At 45.7% G+C, this 21,878-nt stretch overlaps 1 protein-coding gene across 5 annotated transcripts in view; it reads left to right on the top strand.

Moving 5' to 3' along the window:
* DAZAP1 (DAZ associated protein 1) overlaps positions 1-21,878 on the top strand; it is a 46,032-nt gene that overhangs the window by 4,765 nt on the left and 19,389 nt on the right. For 2 of the 5 annotated variants that reach the window (XM_077331428.1, XM_077331430.1), the window contains exons 2-6: positions 10,871-10,911; positions 11,521-11,687; positions 12,979-13,044; positions 14,432-14,539; positions 21,440-21,488. In XM_077331428.1, the coding sequence (XP_077187543.1) occupies positions 10,871-10,911; positions 11,521-11,687; positions 12,979-13,044; positions 14,432-14,539; positions 21,440-21,488 (431 nt within the window). Of the gene's footprint in view, positions 1-10,870; positions 10,912-11,520; positions 11,688-12,978; positions 13,045-14,431; positions 14,540-21,439; positions 21,489-21,878 lie in introns of those variants that run through there. The other 3 variants (XM_077331429.1, XM_077331431.1, XM_077331432.1) reach the window with 3 other exon arrangements.

Raw genomic sequence — 21,878 nt, 5'->3', positions numbered from 1 at the left:
GGACGGGATGGGACGCAACGGCGGCAAAACCCAGAGTAACCGATTATGCATGCGGCGACCCCGGCACCGCTTCTGGTTGCGCCCCGATCACCCAGAAGCTGCGCTTTCCTCCACGTTTCGTTAACACGGCTTTTTCGGCGGCATGCACCAAATCTGCGGCTGGTTGCAGCCAGCACCGTGTGTTATCGGTGATTTTAGTCGCCACCATTCCATCCCGAATGCGCGCTATTCCCCCCGTGCATAATGGGCCAATAAGTTTTGTTGAGGGGGTTGCAAGATTGGATTTAATGGCTTGGAGCCCATGGAGACCGCTATGGCAATACTTTGCTTCCCCCTTCCACTGTAGACCTCTGACTTTTCTTAACTCTTCCTCATCATCTGGAGCAGCATTTCGGGCTGTATGTGGAGGCAGAAGTGAGAAAGTTGGGCAACACCAAAAGAAACTAGGATGGAGCCACAGTTCAGAAATGCTTTTCCTTGCTGCTAATTGTGAACAAAATGCTCAGAGCCAACGATACAAGGTCAAATCAGAAATCCAAAGGCCAAACCTGGTGATGTTTCTGGTGGCTAAAAATCGGGAATGTTTGATCCTTGTGGACCCAGTAACATAAGTTCTTGGTTTTAGGTGTTTTTTCAACTTAAAAAAAATTTTTTTTTGCAAAATTCTGAATTCCAAATAAGATGTATTTATTTTTTGCATTTATACCCCACCCTTCCCCAGAGGCTCAGGGAGACTTACAGAAGGATTAAAAATACATGAGGAATCTAAAAAGAAAGGGAGGAGTCATAAAATATCTGCTCCAATGGAATTTAGTTGGATGGGGTTTAGACAGGGAGGCCAGGAAACTGTAAAATTGCTTCTAGACCTCAACCATCAGCCTGGCAAAACAGTTCTGCCTTGTGGGCCCTGTGGAACTGTGCAAGGTCCCTCAGGGCCCTGATCTCTAGTAGAATGATCCGCCAGTGCCAAGAAGACCATAGCCCTGGTTGAAGCTAATTTAACTTCCTTTGGACTGGGGATACTAAACAGATTTTGTTCACTAGAACATAACATTTCTCAGGGGCCAGAATGGACAAGGCAGTCCCATAGATATGAAAGTCCCAGAGATTTTAGAGCTTTGAGGTCAGAACCAAAATCTTGAATCTGATCCGGCCCCCAATCTGGAGGCTGGGCAGCTGGGAGATCACAGGTCATATGTATGTTTTTCATGGAGTCACTGTGAGGACCTGTGCAGCTGCATTCTCACTCCCCCTTTTGTCCGGGATGGGTGGAGGACAGAGAATCCGAAGGAAGCGAGCTCTTCAGGGCAACAGTTTTGCCTTCACACATATCAGTTCCATATTTTGTTGGGCCTGCTGAAGAAATCCTGGGGGGGGGGATCATTCCTTATAGACCAGGCATCACACATCGCCTGTGACGGAGAAAGGTTATTATTCCTAACCACACCACCTTTGTGTTTTGTGATGAGAAAAGGTTAGAAAGGGTGTGAACATTCCCATATCTTCCTCCTCCCCCTGGTTTAAACCACCTCATCTCACTGCCATCTTGCAGAATGCAAGCTTACAAGATCGGTGAATACTTGTTTGGTAAGTGGAATAATTTGAAGGTATCTTCCTGCAGTGCTGAATCTCAAGACAACAGGAAGATAATACTAAAGATTTTGTTAAATATTTCAAAGAAATTAATGAGCATACTTCAAGGTGCAGAACAAATCAAAGTGTATACAGCCAGATGCTGTTCATGCTTGGAGCAAGCCCTGAGTAGTGAATGGGGGCATTGGATTTGGTAAATATTCAGAAATCCAACTGAGTTCATAGATAGTGTATGAAGCATTTGGGTCATACAACCATTCTGGTTCTGTTTGCTATGCTGCACTCTTCTTTTTATTGTCTGGATGGATCCTTGAATTACCTGTACTTTTATTGGGCTACGTTTATCCTAGCGGTGAGGAAAACCAGGCTTCAAAAATACCAGCTTTTCCTGCCAAGTTGAAAAGAAAGGTGATTGCAAGTAGAAATGTTCTGCCGTGGTAGATGAGCTACAGGTAAAACAGGTAACTGGAAGAAGGCAGTTTGTGGAGGCTGAGAATTATTTGGCATTGAGTAGTTGGTTTATCTAAGCTGCTATATCGTTACAGTCCCTTTTTAATTCTCTTTTCCTCTCACTGCAGTGTTGGTTAACTCTGCATTTGCTCAGTGTACCAGAATCCATCTATCACAAAGCAAGAGGCCAAAACTGTCTTAGCTTGTGGCAATCTACAGAGCTGTATATAAATAGCAGCACTATTTACATACAGCCGCTTTGCTTGACCTTAGAAAACCTTGCCTTTTTTGTCTGAATACTGTCAAGGTGGCCAAGAATAATTGAGAATGGAACAGGCGACTGAGGTCCGAGAGAACCATGCAGTCTAACTGCTGTGTTGTGTCAGAAACATCTCTGATGTATAAAACATGGAGTTAATATCACTGATGCTACCTTTCAGCAGGTGTGTGCAACGTCAGCAGCCTGTGTTTTCTGGGTTGGATCCAACCAGCTTTTCTGCTGGAGAAAAAAAGGCAGTGCTAAAGATCATGGGACCTTTACATTAAAAAAAGAAACCATTGTAGTGGAGCTGCAGAACTGGACAAGGTTGAGTGAGAAAGTTGACTGGATCAAGCCCTCTGTCATCCTTTCAAGTGCTCCTTTGAACGCTTTCATCATAAAAATTATAGGTCTCCCTTACGGAGAGATGCTAGATGGAGACATTGCTATGTTTATGTTGTATTCATTTTCATAGTTGGGGACGTAAAAACGGTATAGTGGAGAAAATATCAGGTGAAATATCAAAGGCAAGTAACACCCCATATGCATTGTTCATTTCTTGGAATGTCCAGCTTGCTATCTCTTAGGTGACAATACACAAATCAAACCTCTGTTATAAGTAGAATGGAAATATTTACATATTTGAAAGATACTTGCTCCACTTTTCAACCTTGTATCTTATTATTTTATATCATCAACTAGCCTGCAAGCCCGTCGTTAGCAAGCCTGGGGTAGGGGGAGAGGCAGCAGGCAGTCCGCCCTCCATCCCCACTACCTGGAAGAGGGGCCTTGCCTCTCACCGTGAGCACCCATAGTGGCACTGAGGTCTGTGGCGGAGCTTGAGGGGTCAGGGGGAGGTGACAGGCAGTGGGCGCTCCCTCGCGTCCCAGCCACAGAGGGACAGCGCCCCTCGGTGGCAACCCCTGGCGAGGGCCGCAGAGGCGGTGACGGAGCTTGAGGGAGTGTGGGGAAGTGGCAGCCAGCCCCATCTCTCCCCACCCACCCCCAAGAGAGCCACCTCCCCCAGGCCACCCACCTCCTTTCGCGGAGGTAAGCTGGGGCACACTGGTGTCTGTTGCACCAGAGTGCCGGCACCGAGTAGGTGGGGGTGGGCGCAACCAGTCCGCGGCCCACTCGGGCCGTTGACTGTAAGTAAAGTCCAGACAGGGCCTCACAACAACCCTTTCAGGTAAATTATACTGATGGTGTGTAACTGGCCCAAGGTCACCCAGCAGCTTTCCATGTGAAGTCTGAACTTGGGTCTTTCAGGTCCTCATCTGACAGTCCAGTTGCTACACCACACTGGCTTTTTTGGGGCTCACAAAATCCGGTGGCTGTTTGGAGCTGTCCCAGCTTGAAAGGGAAGCTGCCCCCAGTAATACAATGCCAAGCAGTGATCTGCCTGACAAAGGCTGTCTAAAACGCTTCATATACCCAAAGAATTAGGGATGCCACCATATTCAAATAGAGCACTTACAACACCTCCCCTTTTCTCAGTATACATTAATCTCATGCATCTGAGAAATACAGGTGTGTTGCTGTTGGGTCTTCAGAGTCACCACGCAGGGGCAGCAGAACATGCATCAGCCTACAGTTTGATGGAGTCGCCGTGTCAGTGGCTGTGGTCAGTAGTGATGGGAGCAAGATCCTTAATGTAAGCCTCTGCTAAGTTGTCCCTAAACAACCTTTTGCTGCAGACACACTCTGGACAGCATGGACAAGTCCTTTCTGCATGAATAAAAAGAGCTGAAACATTGGAGGTAGTGTGCGTCTGCTTAAAACTTACATTCTTGAATGAGTCTTTTTTTTTAAATAAAAAGAGTTCACAGAGGAGTAGCTTTCTGTAGCATGTCAGTGTTACCAGTCATAAAATGAAAGAATTCCAGCTTGAAGACTTCTCTGAAAGATTTGCCCTCTCCTTTACTCTGCTGTTCTGTATCCTGTGAATTTTATGTTAGTGTATGTGAAGGACCATGGGGTGGATTCTGGTAAAGGCATCTAAAGATTTTCTCTAGTGTGCTGGAATTATATTTAGACTGGGTTTAGTTTTTCATTGCAGAATATAGCTTTGCAGCTCCAGGGATAAAGTTATGGAGAAAAAACCTGGAGCCGGTTTGTATGCAGTGTACTGAATATATATGCTGTGTTTAGGCGGAGGTACATCACTTCTGTCTTGGCACTGCTCGATTTAGTAATAGTCCTGATGCTGTTAGTTGCTAGATCCAGCTTGGTGTAGTAGTTAGGAGTGCGGACTTCTAATCTGGCAAGCTGGGTTTGATTCCCCGCTCCCCCACATGCAGCCAGCCAGGTGACCTTGGGTTCACCACAGCACTGATAAAGCTGTTCTGATAAACGGGCAAGCAGGAATATCAGGGCTCTCTCAGCCTCACCTACCTCACAGGGGGTCTGTGGTGGGAAGAGGAAAGGCGAATGGAAGCCGCTTGGAGACTCCTTCAGGGAGAGAAAACTGGCATCTAAGAACCTACTCCTCCAGTGCACTACAGTTTCCACAGCAGCTTTTTTGGTTGTTCAACCTCTTGCTGCTCTATATGCTTAGCTACCTGTGAGATCTGGTTGTCTAATGTCAGCTGCTATTAGTGCACTTCTTGCTTGCTAACTAGGTCTGGTAACTTCTAATCAAGCTAGCGAGACTGAGATGTCACTCTCCAGGAAAATGTTGGAAAGTCACATACAACTTAGGAAAACCCATTGGGTTTTCAAGACAAGACAGGAACAGAGGTGGTTTACCGTCGCCTGCATAACAACCCTGGACGTTCTTGGGGGTCTCCCATCTAAACAGAGCCAGCCTTGCTTAGTTTCCAAGTTCAGGCTAGCCTGAATCATCAAGGTCAAGAAGCCAGGGAGGATAAGTCCCTTTTTGTGGTGTCTAGAAAAACTGAAGGCACAATATCTTTTGGCATTGGGAGTGGCTCTTGAACTAATTCCATGTTGCCTTTGGGCTGTGGCAGTATGTACTGAAGTTCTTCATATCTGAGGAACAAACTGCAAGCAAGGTTCCCTGCCCAGGGCGGCCGAGGCTAGCCAGATCTTGGAAGCTATTTGAGACTGGGAGATCACCATGGATGTCCATTGCTGTTATGCCGAGGCAGGCATTAGCAAACCATCTCAACATCCGTTGCTTTGAAAACTCTACAGGGTTGCCCTAAGTCACTTGATGTGACTCGATGTCAGAGCTTTCCACCTCCCCATACTCAATTTGGGATGTCCCAACCGGGACTGAAGCTGCAATGTTATGCCCTAGGTTGTGGCTTCGCTGCTTCTTGTGTGCGGAGTATGGGGAAGTGTCCAGTTCTGTCCATTTGAAGCCACCATCACATTATGCTGCCCAGATGGCCTGAGTATTTGCCAGGTGAATTCCTGGCTCTTGTGTGGAGACCTCGGACCACCCCCCTGTATTAGGGCTGGAACAGTGTTCTTAGAATCCACCATGAGAGTTCTGCCAGAGCTGAGCTCTTGTCCAATGCAGCATTCTAGACCTGCTGACTGTGGGTCTTCATTCTGCCTTTTGGATATTTAGCTTAATACCTCTGGTGTCTTTCCCCCACCCCCCGCCTGTTTCCTTGCCTTGCTCAAAAATGCAGCCCACAGTTTCAACAGGTTTACTATAGAACATGTACATTTAATCATTAACTCTTACTTTAAATATAGAATAAAATAGCTTCAAAGAACAGGCTTCGAAAGGGTTCTCCCTGTGAGCTTCCCAGCTTCTTTCCAGGCCGCTGGAAAGCACTGAGGGCGAGGGGGGGGAGCGCTTCCCGTGGCCTTGCAGGGTGTGCTTGTCAGGCCCCCGGGAAGCGCTCCCTCTCCTCTCCGCCCTCCCGCGGCCAGTTGACTTCCCGGGGGCCTCCGTGAAGCCCGGGGTGTGCTTTCTAGGCCTTTGAGAAATGCCCTCCCCCCGCCATGGCCCAGCCTCTTTCCTGGGGCCCTGCAAGTGGAGCGGCCGAGTCACAGATGTAAGGCGAGGGGCGGCGGGCGCTGTGGCCCTATTCCAAGTCAGACAGGGAGGGCGGGAGGTGTAGGGGCAGAGCCAATCTGCCAGCTGCACCCTGATTGGCCCTGGAGAGGCCGGACTGAACATGGAATCACTGATTGGTTCAAAATTGAGAAAGGAGTTCGGGAAGGCTGTATACTGTCGCCTTGCCTATTTAACTTGTATGCGGAGCATATCATAAGAAAGGCGGGATTAGAGGAGTCACAAACTGGGATCAAGATTGCAGGGAGAAATATCAACAACCTCATATATGCAGTTGATACCACTCTAATGGCAGAAAGTGAAGAGGAACTAAAGAGCCTGTTGATGCGAGTGAAGGAGGAGAGTGCAAAAGTTGGCTTGAAACTCAACATCAAGAAAACAAAGATCATGGCATCCGGCCCTCTCAATTCCTGGCAAATAGATGGGGAAGAAATGGAGATAGTGACAGATTTTATTTTCCTGGGCTCCAAGATCACTGCTGATGGGGACTGCAGCAAAGAAATTAAAAGATGCTTGCTCCTGGGGAGGAAAGCTATGGCAAATCTAGACAGCATCCTAAAAAGCAGAGACATCACCCTGCCAACGAAAGTGCATTTAGTCAAGGCTATGGTATTCCCCGTTGCAGTGTATGGCTGTGAAAGTTGGACCATAAGGAAGGCCGAGCGTCAAAGATTTGAGGCTTTTGAATTCTGGTGCTGGAGAAGACTCTTGCAAGTCCCTTGGACGGCAAGGCAAACAAACCGGTCACTCCTAGAGGAGATCAGCCCTGACTGCTCCTTAGAAGGCCAGATCCTGAAGATGAAACTCAAATACTTTGGCCACCTCATGAGAAGGAAGGACTCCCTGGAGAAGAGCCTAATGCTGGGAGCGATCGAGGGCAAAAGAAGAAGGGGACGACAGAGAATGAGGTGGATGGATGTAGTCACTGAAGCAGTAGGTGCAAACTTAAATGGACTCCGGGGAATGGTGGAGGACAGGAAGGCCTGGAGGATCATTGTCCATGGGGTCGCGATGGGTCGGACACCACTTTGCACCTAACAACAACAACAATTCAGTTGTGACTTGCTATCATCACTGAACCCCTGGTCATATCAGCAGGCTGTCCTGGAGCTACTTTACTTGGGCTTGCTTTGCCTTGAATAACCTTTTCACCTTGCAGGAGTACTTGTGAACACTGCAGGGGAGCCAAGTTGGTTAGAAGTGGAAGTTAGGTGTTAAGTGCTAACAAAGCAAGTTAGATTTTTAAACAGGCTTAGCAGGTTTATCCAATGGCTATCTAAAGGATCCTGTTTCTTTTTAGAAAACCTGCTTATTACATCGCATTGTCATGCAGTAGTTCCCAAGAATCAGTTAATGATGTATACTACTTTCTTATGTAACTATGGATAGAGTTCTGTGATAGCATCCCCATATCTTTAGTTCCTTCCATTCATACGCACACAAATTATTTTTCCCTTTTTATAAACAGAAAAGTAGGTACAGCACAGCGCAGTGGCTGCAGTTCTCAGATACAGCTTTCAGATGTCACATTCTCTTGCTTGCAGTGAGAAATCACTGTGGCTTTTCCCTAGCCAGTCTACTCCCCCGTCCCCCATTGTTTACACATCCTTTTGATACTTTTATCTCTGAGGATTCTTCTGTGCACCTGAATGATCTTTACAGATTTCCTCACCAAACTGAGACAGCACAAAAGAGATCAGAAATACTTGGATGATGCGGGCCATGTGTGTGCTTGCCCATAGGTACTTGGATTTAATGACTTCTGATAGATCTGGTCCCACAAACCAGTCTCTGTATTGAGCAATGCAGTAGTTGTTGCCTTCCCTTGGAAACAAGGGGACTACAAAATGCTAAGGTGTGGTAAACGAGCTGAAAAGATGCCTTGTGATTTGAGTCTGGGAAACTGTGTGCTTTGGGGGCAGGCAGTACTCACACACTACAGATTCTTGTTGGGCTTTGAGATGTGTTTGTGTCTTGAAAATGGTGGGAGCAGCCTTGAAAACTGGATGAAATAAAGAGTGAAGAAATTTAACTGTTATGAGAAAGCTGCTACAGTAAAGATGCTTCCTAGAATATGACTGAAAAGATTCTTTGATATCAGTAGCATCTTGAATGAGACGCAGTGGAAGCAGTCTGACCTTGTGTTGTCTTTAGGGATGTTAGCAGATTGTGTTGAAAATACTTGGGGAAACAAAGTGTGATACAGCTGAATGTATTATCCAATGGAATCAAATTAACTTAATGTGATGTGTTGTATATTATTTGGAGTCTTATGGGCTGAAAGATATCTAAGTCTCTGGTGGCACACGCCACTGACAATTTATATTTTTATGTAGCTCTGTGTTTCTCCCAAACTAGTGATTTGTTTTTAGTGCAACTGGCACCTGAAGCACAAGTCTGGAGTCAGGAAGCCTTACGACAAGTCAGAAATTAAACCCTTTTTCTTCCTACCAGAGCTATGGTTTGGTTCTCTCAAGCAAATGTTCAGGAGTTACAAGCTCAGTGCAAGGCCAGGATTTTAAAATCTGGGACTCCAGTATTAGTTTCTTCCGTTTCATGTCCTCAGTAACACAATTGCCAGGGATTTTTCAGGTCTTACATCTGGCAGCTGATCTTTTGCTTGCTGTTATGTATTGCTCAGCAATTGACATGACATGCCTCTTTTTACTGAGTGTGTGGAAGGTGATATCTACTTCTGAGAAGGCACAATCACTTATGGGCAATCTGTCCTTTTTTTCTCCCATCTTTTGCCATTATATGTCAGTCTTCTGATGGTGGGAGATCCTAGTTTAGGGAGAGCAGTGACTTTGAGTAGCTCTTGTGAATGGGATAAGATGCATCCACCTGGGTGACCAAGTCCCATATATAATATGCAGATATTAGGTGCACCAGTATCCTTTTTGGGCAATAAGGCCCAGAGTACTCTCCAGTTTCCTTTAATTTCTAATTATATGTACAACATAGTTTGCATTGAAGAGGAGAATTGGGAGGGGGGAGCAGGACACACAAGTAGACCATGTCAGTTTAAATTACCTGATTTGTTTCATAGAGTTAAACACCTGCTCTCGCTTCTCTTCCCTCCCTTCCTCACTCCTTTAAGTTTTGAGAATAAAATAGATGAATGGATGCAGGCTCCCCTGGAGGGTGTAAGATCTCTGTTAATTGGAAGGGTTGGATGATTGTAATGTTCTTTAAATCTATAATTAGGTCCCATCCTAAGCTCATTGTAGGATATCCAGGTGATGGGAGTTAATGGTGCCTGGACCTTCAATTACTGAGTCTTGCTTGGTTTGTGCTTGAAAGAAAGCCTTTGTGATTTCCCACAGGCTCTCTTTCACCATATGGCAGGCAAGCAAAGTGTATGCCCACCTGGCCTGCTGACGTGTGCATACTGAGGTGTGATATTGCTTGACTTATTAAAAACAAGCACTCAGTAACTTGAAATGGAGCAAAAGGATATTTCATGCCTCCATAACTTGAAATGACTGGAGGAAGCAGTGGCAGAATCTAAGAATTGTCCCTTTTTCTGCTTTCATGCAAACAGGAGTCAAGAGGTTATAAGTTATGTGCTACCCAAATCAGAGAGGTTTGCAGGAGGTAGAACAAGGCTCCATCCTCTATTTCTCCTCTACTTACCTGTTGGCTTTCCTTTCTGGGAGCACCATAATCTAGTTTGGAACAAACCTTTTTCCAAAATGGCTTCCTTATGAGCTAATATCAGCCTGCTTTCTCAATTGTCTTGGCAAATCTATCACTGTGACTCTTCCCCAGTGTAAATTGGGAATAGATATTAGTTGAATGAGACAATTGTAACGTATTGATATTTTATAGCAGTGGTCCGCACACTTTTAAAGTCTCCGGACCAGTGGGGGGGCAGGGCAATCTGGCGGCCGCACATGCGTGGCAGGCCCGCACATGCGTGTTTGCAACACGTGCAACCGCAAAAGCGCATGTGCGGCAATTTCACGCATGTGCGAAACTACAGTGCATATGCGTTTGCGGCCGTGCTTCCCTCTTCCCCCCTCCCGCAAAAAGAAGCTTGCCGCTTTGGTGGCCAATTTGCTTGCGGCCTGGGAAGTTTCTCACTGTGGGGGGGCGGGCGGGGAGAGGGAGCCGTGGCCCGGTGCTGGGGCCGGGCGCGGTCCGGTGGTTGGGGACCATTGTTTTAAAAGATAAGTCCTACCTATTGAGGCCATGCCTTGTGAAGATGTTGGAATAATGGCTAATATGGGGAAACATCTGTTTCAGTTTCTGAAGGAAAAAGTTAATTCCTATAGTTTATGAATGGTTTTTGTAGTACACAAAGTTATTACTCTTTCTATGTTTTCATTGTTTGCTGTTTCACCAGGATTAAAAAGCGCGCCATAGTCTAAAGGCAGATGGGACAAGAAATATCAGTTGTTTATAGATTGGGAGGCTGTACACAAATATGATTTATTTATTTATCCCTCTGAAAATGTATCTGGATATAGCACATCAGCTGGAAGAACATGCATGTGGACAATGTGTGGAATACCAAGTAGATTATATTTTCAGAATAGACGGTTTTAACTAATGTGTTCTTTGAATTACAGAAAGTTATTTGTGGGTGGCCTCGATTGGAGCACTACACAAGGTAATGACTTTGATCAATCATGAACTTTGCAAAGAACTCATATACATTTGCAGTTCAGGTCCCTTCTCCTACTTAAAAGCAACATATTGTGACTGCTTACCGTATTTTCTTTCTTCCTGTCCTCCATCATAATGTGACTTGAACATATAGCCCCATTCCAAATCACCAGAAAAAAACACAAGGCCTGCAAGTGATGGTTGATATGTATTATAACAAGAATACAAGAAATAATGCTTTAGTTAATCTCCCCAAGACTATGCAGTAGTATTTGAATACCTCAGCACTCCTGCCTTTACTAGAAAGCCATCATTCTGTGCACCTACTAATTTATTTTTAACAGAATTTCCATACTTACCTAAGTGTTGAATGGCTGGAAACATATGTTAAGGTAACTAAACTTTCACATGTTGTTATGATTTACATGTTGTTGTGAGACCTTTCTGTTCTCAACCTTGAATATGTTATCCATAAGCTGTCTCAAGACAGCATGTTATTGGGGGAAACGTGTAGCTCCATTCATTTCCACCTTTGCCCACATTCTGTTTCTCGAGAGATTCTTAATTCACAGCAAAGCTTGTTTGTATGTATTTCTTTTTTTTACTTTAACAGAAACACTCCGTAGCTACTTTTCCCAATATGGGGAAGTTGTCGACTGTGTAATAATGAAAGATAAGACAACCAATCAGTCACGGGGATTTGGATTTGTCAAGTTCAAAGATCCCAACTGTGTGGGGGCCGTCCTGGGCAGCAGGCCCCATACACTAGATGGACGAAATGTAAGTTTGTCACATGCCAGGAACAGGGGAGGGAATGTAATTGTGTGTTGACTTGAATGGCTCAATAACTAAATGTTTTCCAAGTTTGATGGTTTTTGAGGTCAAAACTTAGTACATTTCAGCTTTTAGAGAAACATTCAGTTTTCTTCCTGTTCTGGTTGCCTGTTCCGTACATATCTGATCGTAGTGGGAAGAGGTGGGGATCCTCCCCACTATGATTGCAAGATGAGCCCTTCTGTTTCTATCATTGTGACCACCACCAGATAATACTCTTATTTGTGCATGCCAAGATAAGTGTAATGGTAGCCATTAGTCCTGTCTTTTCGTCAGAGAAGCCTGCTTCGTGACAGGTGGCTCTAGCAAGATAAAAATGGAGGAGAAAAGGGTAGGGTTGCTGTTTAGTAAATAAAAGTTCCATTCTGTTACAAAACAAGGACACCATGCAAAACAGGCCATACATTTTGTTGGTTTGCTCATGTACCATTAAAGGCACATCAGTTTTCTGAAACAGAGAGAACCTGCTCTCTTCCAGATATGCAAAATATCCTTGGGCCTGGTTGCTTATCGGCCTTTCTCTGGCCTATTATGCACGGCCGCTGAAACGGCGGCATGGAGAATGTGGAGGAGGAAGAAGTGAAACAAACCGCTTACGCACAGGACGGAACGCAGTGGTGGCAAAACCCAGAGTATCCGATTATGCACGCGGGTACTCCGGAGCTGCTTCTGGTTGCGTCCTGGTCCCGGGAAGCTCCACTTTCTTCTGCATTTTGGCGGCATACATTGACTCTGTGCCTGGTTGCCGCCTGCAGTGTGCATAATTGGTGATTTTAGCTGCCGTCATTCCACCCTGAATGCGGACCTTCCACTCCGTGCATAATGGGCCTCTGTCTCTCCACAGGTGAGTAGCCACTGACAGCCTTGCAATAAAGTAACCAGTAGCTTAGCCATGGGCTTTTCTGGCCCTTGCTTTGTTCTGATTGAATTTCGGCTGCTGGTGGTAAACTCTGGTTTGCTCTGAGACATAGTGACTCCACACCAGGCTGCATGGCTGCATGGTTGTTGCAGAGGAGCATTCTTTCCACTGGTTCACTCTGACTACTGGGTGGATTTCTTAGATAGATGACTTCAGCCGTCCTGGAAAATTGGGACAGACAGAGGGGGCAACTGCTGGTACTCGGCAGCTGTTTTGTTAAGCTCTGTGTGTAGGGCAGATTTATAGCTGTATCTTATAAGGCCATGGGTGGTAGTTTTCTCCTCGAAGTCTGCTTCACACTGTCACCTTGTTTAACAGATCGATCCAAAGCCCTGTACCCCTCGAGGGATGCAACCAGAAAGAACACGACCAAAGGAGGGATGGGTAAGAAAGCTGATTGACTTCACTAAGTTGCATTTTGAGCACCGTTCGCCTCTGTACCCTAAGAGAAATGTTGAGCCTTCACTCCTTGATCTATCTTTTCCCAATGTTAGCAAGCTTGAAGCAGGAGGTAAGAGCCAGGTATACTGACAGAAACCAGTTGAGCTCTGGGACTGGCTCACCAGATACCTCTGCTTGTTGATAGTGAACCCGTTGGATTTCCATCTGATCATAGTACCTGGGCTCTTGTGCACTCAGTTGGTCTTTTAGCTCCCCCTGTTAAAGTTTAGGGTAGTGTTGCTTGTTGCTTTGACCCTTGGCTGCTACCTGATCATAGTCGGACATGTGAAATGCTGTGCATAAGCTGTTAAGGTAGGCTCTTAGCACCTTCATATTTTATATTTTTACATGCTGCTTTACAGTTCTATGGTTTTTAATTTATGTCCTCTGTGGTTTTTATTCTATTTTATTTCACATAAACTTTTTTTTTTCTTTGTAATGGCCAGTGGCTGTATACAACTAGAATACTGTACAATATGTAAGCGCCAAGATAAGTTGAGTGAAACATCCAGTTTGGAATGAGATTGAGCAGTAACAGTTTGTACTGATGTCTTTACATGTCCTTGGTGGTGGGCAATCCTGTCAAGTTGCAGATGGTTTGCCTTTGCTTGCCTCTTCATCATGACCCTGATATTCCACGTTGGTCTCTCAAATACTGATCAGAGCGAACCCTGCTTAGCGTCTGAGATCTAGCAGAATTGAACCATCCAAATCAGGTCTCAGATGTCCTTACCAAACCATTTTTAATGTTTTATTTATTTGGTAATCAAAGAACTCTTTGATGCCCTAGAAATGTCACTTTGTGAAGCAGTTTTAGGCCATTATTTTCATTGTGGTTATGTCATTTTTTTCAGATGTGATGGATAAATACCTTTGTTTATGGATTGCATTTGACTGACCTCTTGTTCAACCATGGGTCAGTGTTTTTGGCCCATCTGTGCTCCAGCCCCTCTGAATTCTACCAACTAGCCTCAGTTTTTTTTTTAATTTTCATCTCATGGAGATCTTACCCTCCTGAGCTTTCCCTTTTGCATTCTGCCATTGTCAGTCCAAACCTAAGCTGGCTGGGACAGGCAGAACGAAAAGGGGCCAGAGGGCCTTTGGAGCCAGAGCTGACCCTACAGATTGCAGAGCAGTTGAAAGCATAATTTAATCCCTGTCTGTGCTTTCACTAGCAATGGGTAGCAGTACTTCATGCCAGAAATTCAATTTGAATACAAAGTAGGTTGTGGTTGCTTGCCATCATGCAGCATGCTCCTGACCCCCTGGAAAAAAAAATCACAATTGCAGTGTTATTGTTAATAAGACATATTTCTTTCTTCCTTCCTAGCAGAAAGGATCCAGGAGTGACAATAAATCGAATAAAATTTTTGTTGGTGGAATTCCTCACAACTGTGGTGAGACAGAGCTCAGGGAATACTTCAAAAAGTTTGGAGTGGTGAGTTACCGTGATGGTGGGTGATAGTTTCTTGCAAAAAGCTTCGTCCATTCCCATTTTTACCTAATGATCCTCAAAATGACATTTTGTGACTAGTAAATGATTGTTTATTCCCATTGGTTAGGAAAGGGATTTTTAGCTGTATGGTATGTAGATTTTGGAATGATCAATCCATCATTTCCCCAAAAAGAAGTGCTGTTTGGCAAACCCAGTGCAATCGATAGATTTGCCATTAGCAAAAGGTCTTGAAATGCGACGTTTAGAAAGTTGTTCCATATTCACTGAATCTCTGCATACATTTGACTTGAATGAGATCTGTGAAATCTGTCCCAGGAGAATTGCTTCCTAGGTGGTCAGTGCACCAGGCAGGTGGCCAGACTCTCATTGTGTCCCATGCCAAACCTCCACATTCAGTTCCTGGGCTCGTTGGGACAAGGAGTGCCGTAAAGGAACCGCACTGTCCCACTGTCTGTGATTCCATTTGGTGAACTCTTCTTGCTGCTTTCATATTTTGCTATTTTTTTTATTCTGATGGAGCCTTGGTTTGGGGGGTAGTCAGCAGCCTCCAATCATATCTAATACGACTTCATGTATGGATCAGGTATACACTAACTAAGAACAGAGTTTGGCAAACTTAGGGGACTCCCCAGTTTTGCAGAAAACTGAAAAGGCTTAAAAAATATGTTGAGGTGGTTTGACCCCCCCCCCTCCAAAAATGAATGTATTGTGCCTGGCGGTGGAGGTTGGGAGATATATAGGGCTGGCTAGCAGTGTCAGCAGCTGGGAGGGTGGGGCGGGAAGCCTTAGGGAGCCCAGTGAAGGAGGCCAGGAGCCACACAGGGCTTGTTGGGAGTGGGGGAGGAGGAAGAAGCCTTGGCAGGCCCAGGAACTGAAGCTGGGTGCTGGGCCAGGGAAGGGCTCCCCCACAAATATTGTGGGCATTTGCTTGTACCTTTTAATAGTCCACTAATAGATCCTCCTTGTGTATAACAAGAACTCCACAACAGGGCTAGCAACAACCCTATGGGAGATCCTAGAATATCCACGAGAAACTCAAGGATGCTAATTTAAAATGAAACCTGTGAAAGGAGGCAGAAATCCCTAATAAAGAGCAGAAATAGGACTGTGCTCTGATGCAGACTCCTGGCAACCCAGGTAAAGGTAAAGGTAAAGGTATCCCCTGTTCAAGCACCGAGTCATGTCTGACCCTTGGGGTGACGCCCTCTAGCGTTTTCATGGCAGACTAAATACGGGGTGGTTTGCCAGTGCCTTCCCCAGTCATGACCGTTTACCCCCCAGCAAGCTGGGTACTCATTTTACCGACCTTGGAAGGATGGAAGGCTGAGTCAACCTTGAGCCGGCTGCTGGGATCGAACTCCCAGCCTCATGGGCAAAGCTTTCAGGCGGCTGCCTTATCACTCTGCGCCACAAGAGGCAACCCAGACTGTTCCTTTATCTGTGGGGCATAGGAAAGCAGCGTTCCCTAGTCTCTCCTCCTGGGAGAATCTCCAGTGGCATGGTAGGTGAAGAACAGGAGCAGGGCTCCCTGCCCTGTCAGCAGCTGTGTTTGTTGCCTTGGGATAATTGGAAGGCCAGTAGAACGAGGCGGAGGGAGGGGCAGAGAAAGGGTATTTCCCTCTCTGTGGTTTCGTGTTTGGAAGTAAACAGACTGCCTAATGGTGCAGTTTGCTTTATTTTAAAGGTGCTGCCTCTTCATGGATTGGTGTGGTCGGCATACAAAATAACGGAACTGTGTCATCCTCGTCCCCCAGAAGGGGGGAGAGGGTCTGCAAATGACTTTTGCTGATATTTTTATTTTCCAAGCATCTGGTTCTGCCTTTAAAAAGAACATTAATCATAACAGCAGGCTTTTAAAACAGGATTCCATTAATCTAACAGAGTCTATTTAATCTTAACAGCAGTGGCTTAGTGGGTTAAACATAAAAGCTGGGAGTATTACTAGCATATGTAAAAAGTATGGCGTATAAGCTTCCTCTTGCTTTTCCCACACTGGTTTAGATTTCTGCGGTTGTCCGGTCTTCTGTGTAGTGTCAGGGGCTTCCGGCTGATCTCAGAAAGGTGGCTATGGTTATGGGTCAGCACAACAATAAAATAGTGATACATGACTTAATTCACTAGTTAGTTTTAGTGCATCAGCCTGAGCTACAGAACGTGGTTTATTATAGTGCAATTGGATTTTGGAGAGCTGATATTAATGAGTCTATAAATAATAATATAAAGAGAATAAAGAGATGAGCTAATTCCTGACCAACAGCAAGTTACATGCTTCTACCAGAGCAGCTTGTATTCTTCATCTGCCTTCTTCCTCTCCAGTGTTCTGGGAGTAAGTCCCATCTTATGTTGAACACAGCATGTTTCTATGTTGCTTTTGCACCATTCCTCAAATTTTCAAACCCATTCAGAAGTCTTAGCAACATCAGGGAATGGCATGAAAGCCATGGAGAATGTCAAGGAATAGGAGCCACTGGAGGTAAGAGGAGAAGAGAAGTAACTGTGAAAGGGCCTGGCTAATGGTTCTGGTAGTTTCTGAACTGTTACCTACCAATCACATTCCTGTTTCTTCAGACTTTTCTCATAGGTACTAGCAACCTGTCTCCCCCCCCCCCCTTGGGGTATCTGCAGAAGCTTGAGTCCCATATACTCCCAGCCAAAGTCTGGCTGACAGCTGTCCCAAAGCACTCTTATTCCTAAACTTTAGCTGGGCAGCAATTTTGATACATTTCAGGGCCGAGGAAATCAAGGCCCTAGTGGAACTTGAACAGTTCTGCAGGGCCTGCCAAAGGGAGCTCCTCTGCCAGGCATTTGGTTGAGGTCAACCTGAACCACCACTTCCCATGGGCCCCCTGAGCCTGCCTCCTATGGCACCCACTACAGTTCCGCCCAACCCACTGGGCTATTGTATGCGTTAATGTTCTCCATTTTATTCTATTGCTCTACTATGTTGCTTGCCGTTATCACTGTATTATCTGTATTGTTTTTGTTTTATGTGAACCACCCTGAGCCTTTGGAGAGGGTGGTATATAAATATAATAAATAAATATAGCCGCAGGTGGAGACATGAGCCATGGCATCTAACACAGGCAGGTGGGCCACTTCTAGCCTCCCACACGTGCAGCTGAAACCACGCTGACCTTGGTCACGACAAGTCTGTTTCTTTGGCAGGGGTGAGGTGAGGCATGACCTCCCACTTCCAGAGCCAGGGGGCTCTGTCGGCAGTGCTCATAAGTGCAGTCCAGGGTCTTCCTGCAGGCCGCAGAGAAATGGTTGAATACTTTCAGCCAAAAGTTTAATTACAAAATTATTTCGGCTAAAACTGATAACTGAGCTAAAGTGGATTTACAATGTGCTATGGAAAGAGCCTCCATTTTTAAAGACAGCAAACAAATGTGAGCATGTCCAGCAGTTGATGATGGGTTTTGCCCAGGTGAATCTGAAGGCTGGTGCTTTCGATACAGTGGATTGGGGCAGTGAATTCTGTTTAGCAACCTTCCATTCCCATTCATGCTTAGTCATTTGAATCCTACCAGAAATCTCTCTCCCTCAAAGAATCCCAAAATGCCATGTTGGGAGAATCTAATTCCATTCCTTTTCTTTACATAACTAACCTTTAAAAAAAAATCCCAGAAGAATCTTTAGGACATGGTGGTTTTCTTAAATGCTGGTGCTAGTCAGATTTATTTTTTCTGACGTCACTTTTGCTGCTCCAGCAGCTCAATGTCTACAGCTACTTCAGGGAAATTTTGAGAGTGAAGGTCTGAGCAGATTTATTTATTTTATTTATTTATAATTGGATTTATATACCGCCGTTCGCCAAAAGGTCTCACAGCGGTTCACAATAAAATATAAAATCAAAGTCATATTAAAAAAAAAACCCTAAATACCCCATTATTATTACAATAAAAGATGGCATTCTATTCTATAACTTTCCCCGCTTGTTCAGAGAGAGGTTGGGCGTTAATCCTGTCAGAGAGAGAGGAAAGAGAGACTGTCCGATGGATTAGGGATCTTGGATGGAACCCGGGCTCTTCCCTGGCCTCAACCATATGCCTGGCGGAAGAGCTCTGTCTTACAGGCCCTGCGGAAAGATGGTCATTCCGACAAGGCCCTTAGCCCCTCCGGGAGCTCATTCCACCAGGTGGGGGCCAGGACCGAAAAGGCCCTGGCCCTGGTCGAGGCCAGGTGAATGTCCCGGGGGCCTGGGACAGTCAGTAGAGCGGAGAGCCCTGCGGGGGGCATAAGCAACCAAACGGTCCCACAGGTAAGTAGGATCCAAGCCGCGTATGGCCTTAAAGGTTAATACCAACACCTTAAACTTGACCCGGAAACAGACTGGTAACCAATGAAGATGACAGAGTACCGGCTGAATATGGGCCCTCCAAGGTGTCCTAGTGAGGACCCTAGCTGCCGCATTTTGTACCAGCTGTAACTTCCGGATCAGAGTCAAGGGTAGGCCTGTTTAGAGCGAGTTACAGTAGTCTAGTCTGGAAGTGACTGTTGCATGGATCACAGTGGCTAGGTGTTCCGAGGACAGGTAGGGTGCTAGTAGCCGGGCCTGGCGGAGATTGAAAAAAAGCCGTCTGGGCTACTTTCGTGACGAGCCTCCATAGAGGGAGGCATCAAAAGATAATTTGGTAACGGGAACAGAGCCTCTTGAACTTAGTTTATTTATTTATTTATTTAGATTTATGTACCGCCCTCCCCGAAGGCTCGGGGCGGTTTACATTAAAACTAGTCAACAATACATGAAACAGTCTTCGTTAAAACATACAGTAATTAATAACAGTGGTTGTAACCATATAACAGAATGTAACAGTATAACAATATAATAAAATAATATAACGATGGAACGGTACAATACCACAACAGTTGTGGCATGTGTCTTAGGGGGGTCTTCCCTCTGAGCAGGCCTACTTCATGTTCCCTCCAGAGTATGTATTCAGGTTGGGGAAGAGGCCTCGAGGGCATTTAGCCTGGGTAAACTAGAACTTGGTGTGTGTCACGCAAAGGACAATTATCTCACGGATTCGCAGGCTGCCAGGTAAGAACAAGAGTTGCCTCTCTGCTTCTTGATTGAGAGCCCTGGGTTTTCCTGTCACTAAGTTGCCTACCTGTCTGAAGGGGTCGGTACTCTGGTGAAGCACTTGGCTTTTAGTCTTGACCACCTAGCAGTACGGCAGTACTCAATTTGTGCCGGGGAAGGTACAGTGTGGACTAGGGTTGTGCGCTTCGATCACTGAGCCCGAGGCAGCCGGCAGCGCCACCCCTCCTCTCCGTGCTATGGCGCTGGCCTACGCGCTGCTTTGGTGGCCTAACTGCGCCAAAGTGCTCAACCCTAATTTAGACAGCCCCAAATAAGTGTCATCCTCTTAAAATCACATTGTGCCTCATCTCATTTCTAGCGTCTAGTGACACAGTTGCTGTGTGCAAGTCAGAGATGGATTCCGATTTGGAGCTGTTAACCAAATCTGCAACCACTTGCATTATGAACAGAGTCCTTGCACTGAGCTGTAACGTTCAGTTACTCACTGTTTGGAATAGTGTAGAGCGGCCTTTTCCAACCTTTTGACCATGAAGGAGCCCCTCAAATAATTTTTCAGGCTTCAAGGAGCCCTAGAACTGGCCACACCTCCCTGTCATCCCTCACCCCCGGATGTGACATCGCCATGTGGGTTAACAGGCCGGTTCGAGAAGGGGGGGGGGAGATGTTTAAGACAGGAGTAGGCAAGGAGTTCTGCTCCTTAGAAGGCTGGATCCTAAAGATGAAACTCAAATACTTTGGCCACCTCATGAGAAGGAAGGACTCCCTGGAGAAGAGCCTAATGCTGGGAGCGATCGAGGGCAAAAGAAGAAGGGGGCGACAGAGAATGAGGTGGCTGGATGGAGTCACTGAAGCAGTCGGTGCGAGCTTAAATGGACTCCGGGGAATGGTAGAGGACAGGACGGTCTGGAGGATCCTTGTCCACGGGGTCGCGACTTCACACCTAACAAAGGCATGCAGGCTCCGCCCCCTCCCAAGGGCAGAAACATACTCTTATTTGTAGGTGGGGGAGGGTGAGCAATGAAAGTGGCCAGTTTCCTAGCATGTGGCCAAGGCCATGAAGGCAGGATGGAAAAGGCCGCTCTATAACTCCCGTAGACCCCTGGTTGGGAATCCCTGGTTTAGAGAGCCTCAGCAGAGAGAGCAAATAATTTATCCCTTGGGGATGATCCCAATATTGTGTGTGGCACGAAAGGCATCGGTCAGAGTTGCTTCAGCCCCTGCAACATGTAAACAAATCAGAGGTAAGTGGTAGTTAGCGCAGGAAGCTGCTGATGTGAACAGGCGTTTGATCATCTTGGGGAAATTGGGCTGCTTGAGACCACTAATGGGTTAGGGTTAGGGTTGAAAGCGTGCCCAATGTTTGTTTTGCCCTTCACATCAGGTCTCCTTCCCCAGAAATGCTTTGTATTTCCCTTTTCCCTTGTATGCATCTCCCCCACCCCCACAGCACAATTAATCCAAGCTTCTCTAGGCGAATTTTGAAGAGGGACAGACCTTGTCACTCATGTACAGATGGGGCCTTGTTTCTTTTCTTTTGATGGTTGGTTCTGTTATTTGCGTCCCCAATTATCTAATATCTGAGTTTTTCTTTATTGTATTTTATTTGTTTGGCACCTTATGCAAGAGGATGTGCTGGTTTTATGGATGGGAAACTCCTTTCCAGATGCTTAATGTATTGCTCTCCAGAAGTTGGGTATTGATAGCCATGTATCCGGCATTTAATTGCGTTTTGTGGCCCAGTTCTAGAAAACCAGCTCATCCTGCTGCTGCTGCTGCTGCTGCTGCCGCCAACCTTCCTCTGGTAGCATCATTAGTAGCATTTCCCCCTTTTTTTCCAGGTGACTGAAGTGGTAATGATCTATGATGCAGAGAAGCAGCGGCCCCGAGGTAAAGGAGAATTTAGTTTGTCCTTGAAATTTCTTTATCCTCTTCCTCTAGTCAGATGGCAAACTCTTACATCCTCCCCTCTCCCCCCAAAAAAGCAGTTTTAGATATTTGTTGTGTACATTGCCTCAGAAAATTTCACTTAACTATTCACTTCATGTAGTCTTTCCATGCTATTTCATCTGGTGCATGTGCTTTTGAAGTTAGATGTCCGTCTCCCCCCGCACCCCTCGCAGGTGTTTATCATAACAAAAAGTTCAACACATGAATTAAGATGCTGAATTCAAACAGCAAAATATAAAAATGAGAGGGGGGGGGGGAGTAGCAAGCTAGTTCTAGATTTTGGCCCCCTTCTATTTTTCCCAAAAGCAGCAACATGTTTAAAGTGCAACA

Source organism: Paroedura picta, chromosome 4 (assembly GCF_049243985.1).
Source record: "Paroedura picta isolate Pp20150507F chromosome 4, Ppicta_v3.0, whole genome shotgun sequence".
In the NCBI taxonomy this organism is placed as follows: Eukaryota; Metazoa; Chordata; class Lepidosauria; order Squamata; family Gekkonidae; genus Paroedura; species Paroedura picta.
Note: the sequence above shows the minus strand (reverse complement) of the source record. Positions and strands in the feature narration are given on the sequence as shown.